This window comes from Homalodisca vitripennis, chromosome 2, assembly GCF_021130785.1.
Source record: "Homalodisca vitripennis isolate AUS2020 chromosome 2, UT_GWSS_2.1, whole genome shotgun sequence".
In the NCBI taxonomy this organism is placed as follows: Eukaryota; Metazoa; Arthropoda; class Insecta; order Hemiptera; family Cicadellidae; genus Homalodisca; species Homalodisca vitripennis.
The window spans coordinates 32,185,253-32,197,195 of NC_060208.1; the positions used below are offsets into that span (position 1 = coordinate 32,185,253).

The 11,943-nt window shown below is 31.7% G+C and overlaps 1 protein-coding gene across 1 annotated transcript; it reads left to right on the forward strand.

Annotated features, from left to right (window-relative positions):
- Positions 1–6,663: 6,663 nt before the first annotated feature.
- On the forward strand, positions 6,664–11,468 carry LOC124356235. The gene is made up of 3 exons (XM_046807420.1): positions 6,664–6,699; positions 8,877–9,123; positions 11,022–11,468. Exons 2-3 carry the CDS (start codon positions 8,903–8,905, stop codon positions 11,380–11,382), a joined length of 582 nt encoding a protein of 193 aa, XP_046663376.1. The 5' UTR covers positions 6,664–6,699; positions 8,877–8,902; the 3' UTR covers positions 11,383–11,468.
- The last annotated feature ends 475 nt before the right edge of the window (positions 11,469–11,943 follow it).

Below are 11,943 nucleotides of genomic sequence, written 5' to 3' on the forward strand. Positions count from 1 at the left end.
TGTTGCTTGGTTTGGGTGGGAAATTGTCAATTAGTATAATAGATTGTTAGCGATTAAACATTACTAATGATTGAGGATATCTTTGTAGCCATTAGTACTACTGTTGGATAAAAGTAATTAAGTTTTAATCCATAACGGTTAACAATTAAGACTTTCTAAACAAGTATGATATGTAAACTTTGTGATCATTAACTTCAGTCATTTCCCTTCCTCGAACACTTCACAATCAGTATTCAGTTATTCTGTATTACAGTAAACAATCGATTATTTCGACATTTTATTTTTTAAATGGTCAATTTATACTGTCATTTTATTTTATATATTACAGTAAACAGCTGACTCCAACAATACGTGCAGTGAAATATCAAGTGATCAGTGAGGTTTATCAATCATCCAAATAGTAGAATATAAAACTCGATTTTTATGAGTTAATTCATAAAACCTATGAAGAAAGTTAAACATAAATAGAATTTTTGTTAACCAGTAATCTTTTTATAAATATAAAATGGTACGTTACATTAAATTAAACACTGTACCCTGTGTGCTGATCTTCTAATAAATGTCGTTTTAATATTTTAAAGCTACACGAAATTTTGAGCAGACTGCATGTACATACGTTTTATTACAGTTAATAATAACAGAACTGTGACAGTTTGAGCACAGCAAGTAAGTGACGAACCGATAATTTTTTAAACACACATATTTATTGTTCTTTTAATACGCACAAACACAATACAACATTACGCCCGACAATTTTGTTAACTTTACAAACTGTACATCCTCTTTGTCGAATGAACTAAAATATTTTTACCTTAATGTCAGAGGGCAAGACGTCCATATATCTGCTTGTGCAAAAACACTTTCTTATGTTCCTTCTGTCCATACAATACTCTGTGGTATCGGTTCATCGGTTTGATGTTCATAAAATTAGAACAGTTTTATGGGCAAAAGCACCAGAAGGTGAAGGAATACTAATGTTCATAAAACAGAATGAGTTGGAAAAAGGTTGTTTTTATGCTATTTTGTAATTTTTACTATTAAAGTATTGCTTTATTACAACACGATTTATATCCGTCAATGTGTAACAGGCTAGTAGTATATTCGTGTCGCCTAAAAGGCTTCGCTGAGATTGCATGCAAGATTTCAAGTATATAAAGCTCATTTCATTCTTGATATAGCTTGCAGATAGACAGACTTACGGATGAAAAGTGAAATATGTTCAGCCTCCTGAGAAAAAAAGCTTCAATTATGTTCAGCTAAATGCCATGATCAGACATGGTCAGGTAGAAATTGGGTTTCATGCAAAACGTAAAGTCAAGATTAAACATTTCTTGAGAAATCTCAAATTATGTGCATTACAATAGTTTTTCCACTATTTAAAAATGTATTATTTTGCTAATTTGATGTTGCATCTTCATGGTTTACTCACAATTTATTTATAAGTAAAAATAGTTTCTTAGCAAAACCCCAAGAAATGTTAAATTAATCATTTGCCCTAAATACTATTTTGATTCATATCTTTTGAAGGTCAAGATTAAGATTTACGACTTTTGTGTTTGAATATTTTTCACCATTCATTCAAACATTTATTTTCCTACAGGAAACTTTACAAGTGCAAGAGAAATTGTGTTTTGTGTGTTCGAATTACAATTATGACAAATGAAATGTATCAGGAATAAATACGAGGAACAATTTCTTTCCTACTACTTTGATAACAAAAATATTAAATATTTTTTTCTCCAGTCGTTTCAGACAGACAATTCATATTCACTCACATCGTCTGTAAATTTATATGAAAACTTAATAGGGGCAAGCAATTGTGGAAATACAGTGGGTTTTTGAGAAACTACAGGTTTTATAGTAGGTTACCTATAAGTAAAAGAGACTATACGTCTCTTTTTAAACTACTAAAAAAGTAATAAACTTGCATCATTGTTTGATGTTCATTTTATGTTTATGAGGTTTATTAATTAATGGAATCGTTTTATGGAGATCTGGATTGGTGCTAAATAAAATAGTTCACCTGGAAGCATCATAAAGGTACATAGTAAAAATACAGTCGTCACCTGTGTGTAAATTAAAAAAGCCATAATTTTAATATATGCAAATTAAATCAGTATTAAAACTATATATAATCGGAATGTTATTATAAACAAGGCTTTTAAATCCCAGAAGGGTAGAAGGCTACTTCCAGTGAAGAGATTCGAGTCAGACAAGCCAATTTCAGTAGATGAATTCAAAGAGATTAATTCGCCCAGTGGAGAATTCCGATGGAGAAATATACAGAATTTATCACTCTATGTCTTCCTTCATGAACACCCCTCTACTTATGTTTTCTCAGTTATTTCACTTTAAAGTGGTGCGTATTTGTGATGAGAAATAATGAACCTAATATAACCGGTGTTAGCCAAAAATCAATCAATGAACGGAGGATAATTAATTAATAAGTAAATGGGTTAAATAATAGTTAACCGATTATAAAACTAATTAACTATCGTACTTATATTGTTATTAAGTGTTGGGAAAATTAAAACTAAAATATAACTGCTATACTGCTTAGAAATGCGGGATATGAAGCAGATACGTGCTTGTCTTTGTCCTAGTTCCCACTCGTCTTGTCGAGAAAGGTTAGTCTTAGAATGTGTGAGTCTGACTTACATATACAATTACCTGAAAAATTTTATCGTGAGCTTGATTCCAGCAGGGTTAAGCAATGTACTTCCTATACCTATTACAGATAGATAAAATAATAAAAATTAATTACTAAATGGCTTGCTAAGCTGTAAACTCAAGAATGGCTAGACAAATTCGGTTTATTTTATCATATTCCTTGTAGTTTTAGAAGCATCTAAAAAGAGAGACCATTTTTAAAAGTTTCTTGCAATATTTTAATTTCAGAAAATAATGAAACTATTTGTTAAAAATAATCCTAATATGACTGATGTTTTTTTCAGAAGTCTGAATAGACAATAAAATATTTTTGTGTTTCAATTTTTTTGAAAATATTTAATGGTATCTACTTTAATACGTGTTGCGCCAGTGAAGAAATGAAGACATTTATTGGATTAAGAATACTATTGGAACACTGTGGAAATCCACCTTAAACCATAAAGCTGCTCATAACGAATTCTATCTGGTTGACTTTTTTGACATTCTGACTGAATTTGTATGGTTGTTTCAGGAAAAATCAGAGAAATAGACACTTAAATGCCCAGAAAGAGCAACTAGTTTCACACAAACTCTTCAACGAAAGATTGTTTTGAAATGTCGTTTGAACTGAAAGATTTCCCACTATTCTCTTAATACCAGAGATTGAAAATTTGCCAGAATGACAGAATTGTATTTGTATTTATTGGATGCTCCAATAACTACAAATGTAAACATTTTACTGGTCGAGTCAAGTCCAACTAAACCGTTGAAACTATACATATTATAGTTTAAGTGATATTGTAGGGCCTGAATTAGACATAATTTTACTAAATTTGGCTGCTCAATTTCTCGTATGTATATATCATTCATCGAGACATAAAGCCAAACTCAAACCGGACATACATTATAAGAGCAGGAAGTATAGGTTTTTGAGCAAGGTTGTTTTCCAAAACTTACATATGTACCTATTTTATTTATTTGGGAAACAAAGAAAAATTAACGTCGGATAGGTAATTAATTCGAACCAGAAATGTTTCGACAATCGCAATGGTGGATAAAAGAGCCTATTCCTATTTCACTTAACTCCTGCATCTCTGAACATGAATCTGGGATACATCTTTTACACCATAGGTGCTGTCACTATGGAGGCTACTAACTTCTACTTTGCACAAATCTGCAAGCAAAGTCTCATATAAACATTTTATAAAAATATAATACGACATTAATACTTTTGCTCCGGGATACGAAAGTTAGGGAAAATTGCGTCATAATAAAAATTTTTGCAAATAGGCCATTTTATCATTGAACACGTATTACTATGTCTTTAATATATAAATACATATGTTAGAGACATAGTCTCTAAACAGTGATTCTAGGTTGTAATAAAATCTGACAGGTGTTTCTCCTAGTCTAAGTGCTACTTTCATGAAACATGTAGAGAGACAATACAATCATACATACACGTTACACTGAAACTGTACTTTCCAAACTGAATGTAACAAAGGCGTCACTCTGTTATCATACATGAAAACAATGATCATATTGTTCATTGTCATGTTATATTTCAGATGTTCTAAAACAAAGGGCATTATGAACGAATGAACGTAGAATAGAGTAATATTCATCTTTTTCCCTATCAGGTATTATTTGGTTTCAATTACTGTAAAGAAGAATAAGATAATAATTAATGTTGAAACACAATACATAAACTATCTAAATAATATAAAAGACCAGCTAGAATTTTAAGCTTCAACCATAAAAGTTGAATCACTTAATCATATTATAAAGACACATTATTTGCCGTCTATTTCGGCCCAACTTAAAAATTAACACTAATCCTAGGTGAACTAAAAAAAATTGTTTATGATTTAATGGAACAACTACTGAATTAACGGGTTGCATTAAAGTAGTTAAAATAATTTATTACATAACCCAGAAACAGTCGCACAGTAAATTAGGTATGAAATTTAATACTTTTACAATATTTGTTCATGGGTCTTGAAAGATATTCCCCCTTTAATTTTTTTTTTTAAGATTTCGGCTTTAAAATTTAAAAATGTAAAATTAACTAACAATAAAACTTAGCAGAAATTTTAGCAGAAAGTAGCATCATGAAACCGTAATGCCGTGTTTTAATTTATGAATTGAAATTATTTGACTCAGACAAATAATCTGCAATGTCGAGGAGACAATTTTTGTTTATTTTAACTATTCAGATTTTTTCCAAAACATTTTTCACCTCATTTTGAGGACGAAATGTATTATAATTATGTAGAATTATTTACTAAATTAAATATCATTATTTACCTATTAATAGTAATAAAAGATTCCGTGATACTTTTTTCATGAAATGATGTTGTTTTTTATGGGATAGTTATTATGCGTGAGCTGATATGTCGTGTGTTTGAATCTATTATAAGTGTATTCAGTTTGTTTACAAATATATATATATATATATATATATATATATATATATATATATACATATATTTATATATGTATATATTCTTTTTTTCTCCTGGCCATCATAGTTAGCTATAATACTAATGTCAAATATTCACTAACGGTCACCAAATTCTACGGATTGACATGCACCATCAAGAAAAATCAATGCAGCTTATAAAGAAATGAACCTTATTCACAGTGCCAAGGCTAATGGCCAGTTAGTTTTCAAGATATGGGGCAGAAGTATAGGAGAATAGACAGAGAGAAATGTAATTTGTCCAGCGTCACGAGTAATGGGCTTCGCTAAAGCTCAGCCAGTAACGGTACAGGAGCCAAGAGACAGTTGGTATAATGATCTGAATTCTTGAAATCGATGGAGTTTTTGTAAGATATAAAACGATTGTCCACCGTACTAGTTTTGGTAAGCGTATAAGTGAGAGGGTCTTATAAGGGTTGAAAATGGGAAAACCCTTTTAACTATGTTTTAGTTTTCTTAGCTCGATATAGACTACTTAAATCTGACAGTCTGACATACAAATAATAGTTATGTTACCGTCTGCAAACCAAATAAAGCCAGTTTCAAGGTCTTTGGATAGACTCTACGTACCTGGACTGTCACTTTTTGATCTATGTAATTGTTCATCGGCCACTGCAAACACAACCAGATTGAGTCCCATTGCTAAAACCAAATGTCTCAAAGAAATTTAGTTCAGGTTGGTAGTAAAATCTGGCTTTCACAGTTAACGATACGGCATTTGGTGTGGACATATGTATTCTTTGAGCCTTATTTCTGTATATATTGTTATCCAAACTTTTCACTTCTTATTAGGTCTATATTATTACAACAATATATTTTACAATTAAGTAGATAAAAATTGTTTGTACATTTTTGTACACTTTGTAGATCTTTTACAGTCAATTGGATGTATACTGTTAAATATTAGAATATGTGTGTTTTTATTGGTTTTTAAATAGGGTCAGTTAAATTTGTGATGGTTTGCCTTATAGTAGCTCATTAAATTTAAATATACGTTTCAAGTTTTAATATTATGTAATTTCCTAATCAAGAATATCAGGCTTACAATTCCTCAACTTGAATCACTATATTTTCATTAAGTGCGATATTTACGGGGATTTTGCTATAACTAATCTTATATAAAAAGCTGAGGTAGGCTAAAAAAGAGATGTGATTAAGGCAGCAAAGAAAATTTATGAAAGCAAGAGTAGACTTTTCCCTATTAGAATTATATTGTAAATTTAATTTTAACAGGAAGAAAATAATATTAAAAGTATTATAAAAAATACTTAATTATGATTTAAGACTTTTAGGAAACCTCCCTTAGCAAACCACTTTCCAAAAGCGTGAAAAGCTATATCAAGAATCACGTTTCCCAAAGCTGAATCTATATCGAATGATTCCGAAACTAAATACAAGGTAGAAGAATTAGTGCTAATCATTAACACCTGTGCAAAGAGTTTGGATAATACAATAAAGAACGTTTAGTAACGTATGAAAAGATACATTCCAACTCATTTTAAAAACAAGTTATATAAGAGAATTCGGTTTTCAGTCATTTACACCTAGGGCTTTAATTGGTTTGGAGGGTAAGTATCCTAAGTTTTCGATTTCAATAGTTATCCGTTAAGTTGTTTGTCAATCTTTAATTGTTACAAGTGATAGGTAGGCTGTATTACAATGTACTTTTAGGTTCATAAGTAAAATAAAGATTTAAACACACGTGTTTAAACAATAAAATTAATACATTCTGCAACGAGTATATTGTATTTAATCCTTTTTCCAAATAAACGCTACGGATTAATTTCGTACTTTTACAACTATATACTTAAATTTAAAGTAGAACCTTAAACAGATATTTAAAAAAAATTGTGTTTTGTTTGAAGTTTTAATATAAATCATTTGTGTACTTAGATTTGGTTTCTTGTTAAATTTATTAAAATTATTCGAATCGAAAAGCAGGTTAATAACCAACCGTTAAATGAATTATCCTTACAAGTTTGTCTGTTAAAATTAGAAAATTCGATATTTGCAATTAAGGAACACTACTCTGGTAGAGTTGTAACTAGAATGATAGAAGACATTTTGAAATGTCAACTGAAAAAGTTGAATTTCAATACTGAAACCTTTTGTTAAAATGAATTATATAGAGTGTATTTTTTACTAGACCATAGTTGCAAATAATTTATATAGAATTAATTAATTTTTACTTATTATACATTCATTGATTCAGCTTAGGCGAAGCCTATCACTCGTGGTTACGGAAAAATTGTATTTCTTTCTATCTGTCTGAACAAAATCTGCAAAACGAACTGACCTAAAGACTTGAAACTCCCTCAAGTTTCATTTCTATATTATAAATACTGAGTTCAATAATGGTGCATGTCATTTCATTGCATTTGGCTCAGCATTAGTGAGTAGTGTAACATAGGGTTACATATGGGTAACAATGTTGGCAACAATAAAGTAACAGAACAAATTGACTTGCAAACAAACTCAGTGTACTCATAAGAGACTAAAAATATGATATATCACACATGTAGCCTAACTATTACACGTCATACAACATAATTTTAGGTAGGTGCGTAGACGTTTGAATATATGGAACAATCTAAATGTATTATTTGGCAAGCTGTCTTGACAAATACTTAACCTCAAAACTTGAAATTTGCATAAAACCTTATTTATACATAGACAAGAATAACTTCTATGATGGTTCATGTCCATAGATCATAGAAATCATAACCATCATACGACGCCTGAGCGTCGTAGTAATGAAAAAGTTTTAGAAGTTAATGTTTTTCCTTAACGTGGTTAAGTGGTATTTACTTTCACAATAGGGCTAGGTAGTGAATTTATTTAAGGGTCGTATAATCAGCATTCCCAAAACCAAGTTCATTTATGATAACCCAAGTATTACAGGAATTACTATTTTTTTATTGCCGTAATGATATTGTTTAATACGCAAACATTTGAAAGCCCGCCACCTGAAACATCTTGAGATATATTGCACTACAATACAGTAATCTTATTCATAAACCGGTGCTGCTTTGCAAAAAAAAAAAAAAAAAAAAAAAAAAAAAAAAAAAAAAAAAACACTATTTACTTGTTTAACAACTTCCTAAAAACCACGTTTACAAAAATATACATATTTTAGCCAAACACGATTAATGAAATACACTTCGAACATGTGGAATCGTTTCTTGCATGCATTGCAAGTAATTATTAAATGTATGGCAAGTACATGGTAACCATCAATGACATCGTAAAACACAATATAGTTGTAAATATTCTTTACTAAAACATTATCATTAATAAATTTGTACGAACATAGTATAAAATGAAACATATTTAATACGTTACCCTAAGGAATGGTTAAACTGCTGTCACCGGAATAAAATATCCTTTACATATTGAGTGTTGAATAAACATTTATATAAACAGAGATCGTAAATATTAAAATGAGATGTTAAAACAATTGTTATAAAAGCAAATTTTGCGTCAAAGTTTTAAATAAGTGTGACATTACTTTACTGTTATGTCTAGAAATAATGTATGTTATTTGTGTGAAACTGAAATTCTAGCCATTACACCTTTCTTACTTATTGAATCGTTACATTTAACTGCAATATATTGCAATTTCTCAAACATAACTATAACAATTTTTCATTAAGTCAAAAATATTGTCGTGGATTATTAAAACTGTGAATAATAAAATGAAGTGAGCAGTTCGTACTGTTTAACATTTTTATCCTTCTTTGTTTAGGTTTCCGTCTCGAGGTGTCAATAATCATGTTGGTGTCTCTTGTGTTGGCATGCCTGAGTCTTCTGGTCATCTGCGAGACCGAAGGTCGTGGCCTAATAAATTCCGTTCCTTGTTATGACGCAGTGATAAACAAGATCAAGGCAAGCGATCCAGTCTACGACAGAAACAAGTGGGACAGTCTTCCAGACAATATAAAGAAACACAGAGGAAATGTTCTTCACGAAGACAGGAGAATCAACGCACCTATGTAAGTTAACTTGCAGGGACTAATATAAAAATAAATAATTATTTATATAGTTTTATGTAAATTTTTTAGGTCGGCAATAAATAAAATTAGTGCACACATTAGTCGTTACAAGTATAACAGGCTATAAATATAATTGAGTTTTGTTCATATACGTTATGTAATAAAATACATACTGCATTACAGCCGAATTCGATCAATAGGTTCTTTGACCAATGTGCAGGTGAGACTCTATTGCATGAACAGATAACAGTAGTTATTCATTATACAACCAATCTTATTTTGTGGGTTTCATGTCAAAAATAACAAGTCACACAACTATAATATCATATAAAAATAATTAGGGCAAGAATACAAACTTCGTGTTGAATTGTTTCGTCGTTTTATCTTATATAATTAGGAACGATCAGTTCGGTGATCCGTCACGTCTTGTCGGCGAGTCTGTTTATACCCAATGTAAGGCTTTAGGCTATCGGGTATAATAGATTGGAGGACGTCTAAGGCAGTCAGAAGTTCGTTTAGTGATGCTCTTATTTTGTTATAAAAATAAATATAGGTTAAAATATGAGTCAGGTAGGTTAATAAACGTACAGGAAAGTTATGGATTTAACTGAAGTAGTTATACAAAAATAAGCTATACGTTGCTATGAATTGAGGCACGTCAAAAGTGAGCGCTGCGAGGCTTTCCGGTTACTTTGGAGTGGTGTGATGTGAACTTCCCGTCTCTCCCACTAGTGATGGGAAGAACGGGTCTTTGGAATGATCTGGCGTATTCTGATCAGATCACTGAAATGAACCGGCTCATGAGCCGGATCTTCAAATCATTCAAATCACTTATGTCACGCACTCAAGTACGCCGTGCCGTCTGCGCGATCAGCTCATCAAGGGTACCAATTACAAATTATCAATTAATTTAGTAACCTATTTCATCTTGATGCAATCAATTATTTTAGTTCATAAATTAAGTGTTGTTTTCAATATAAAAAAAATTTAAATTTATTTCAATAAAATTTCGTCCCCGTGTACCATGAAATATAATTGTAAGAAAAATTATCGTTATTATTATCTGTACTGTAAAATAGGTTTTAATGGTCAAAGATTTGTCAATAAACTATAATAGTTTTAAACGTAGTGTAACTGTCATCCATAATAAATTCAGATTTATAACGGGTTTCCTCTATGTCTAGTGGATCACTCAGATCATAAAGAACTACGAGAACCGAAGAATAAGACTGGCTGGCGACTATCGGCACGCAGGTCGCGACGCGATGGTTCGTTCAGTCAGGAGTCAGCTCACCAAATGACCCGGCTCATTTCATCAGATGATCTGACGGATCTTAGATCATTACGCGACCCAGATCCTTGAGGCGATTCGCTCATGATCTGCGTATTACTATCTCTCACTTGCTCCGTTGATGCAGTTGCAAGTCATCAGTTGGTGCCTCTGTTCGGGTCCTCTCACTAGAGTCGGAACTATTGAACTATAGTCCGCTTTCAAAGTTCAGCTCTGCTGACAACGGAAGAGGAATGAATGATCACTCGAAATAGCAATACAGAACATGCTTAAATATTAACAGAGACGGTTGTTTATCTTGAAAGCTTGCAAATATCATGGAAGGAAACAGCGCACATGGTAGTCGTTACGCAACTCTTAAAGTCGGCCCTCAGAACTAACTGAACTAATCCCTCATCTACCAACTCCTTGCAAGTAACAAAATCAAACTCTATGGTTGGGTAAGTTCTTGTAATGTGTAACCGTACATGGAGGTTGGTTAATTTCTTGTAATGTTTAACCGAAGAGTGAAGAATGTAAGAGTGTAAAACATAAGAGTAGTCGGAATAATGGATAAGTACCGATTTAACTGAATATGTATTAATATTATGACATTTTGTTATTGCAGAAAGGTAATCGACCAGTTCGTGCAAGGTGATGCAATAAAATACCAACACGTCAGTATTGTTTGTGAGTTGAAAATGGACGGACTCAAGTGGGGCAACTATTGGTTGAACGACGCCTTTGATACGCGTTGGCCTGGAGAGGTCGGGTACATAATCCTACCCTCCGACAACCACTTCTTGTTCTTCATACGCACTACGAGGAGAAGTCACAGCGTCAGGTACCGAATACAGTTCTTCGCCCAGGCTACCAAGCCAAAATACTCGGCATCGTTTACTTGTGTACAGGTCAATACACTGTTTGACAGCGGTACTGGTTTAGCTGTTGATAACGGTTGTGAGTTCCGTAATTGGCCATCTAATTAAGGAAAGTCTTCACTTTAATTGGAAAATTAAATAAATGTTATTTTGTTAAAAGTTAGGAAAATAAATCTTTTGTGTGTACTGTTTCATTAATCCATTTTTCCTAACCACCAATGACAGTTTTGTTGTAAAGGCACTAAAAATATGTTATTACTATGACTCATACTGACTAGCCTGAAAATTTATCTCGAAACTCAGCAATGGAGGATATAATATGTGTTTATTAAAAGTAAAAAAGAAAAGTATGTAAAATGCCATGCAAACTTATGGTTAAGAAGCCCTCTCTCACAATTAACATGAGACTCTGTAGTATAGAGATTAAGGGGGCGAAATCTACGCTGAGGTTATGTTAATATCAACAATACTAAAAGTAAACGCTATTGATTGTCATTACTTGCAAATAAAAAATGAATTTACCAATACAAACCAAAGCTAAAATACATATATGTACTCATAAGTGGTTGGTGACTACCTATTATTTTGTTAGAGAATGACTCGTCTATCTAAAACTCACTTACTAAACTGAAGGTTCTGTACAGAGTATTCAATTATTAGGTTCCTATT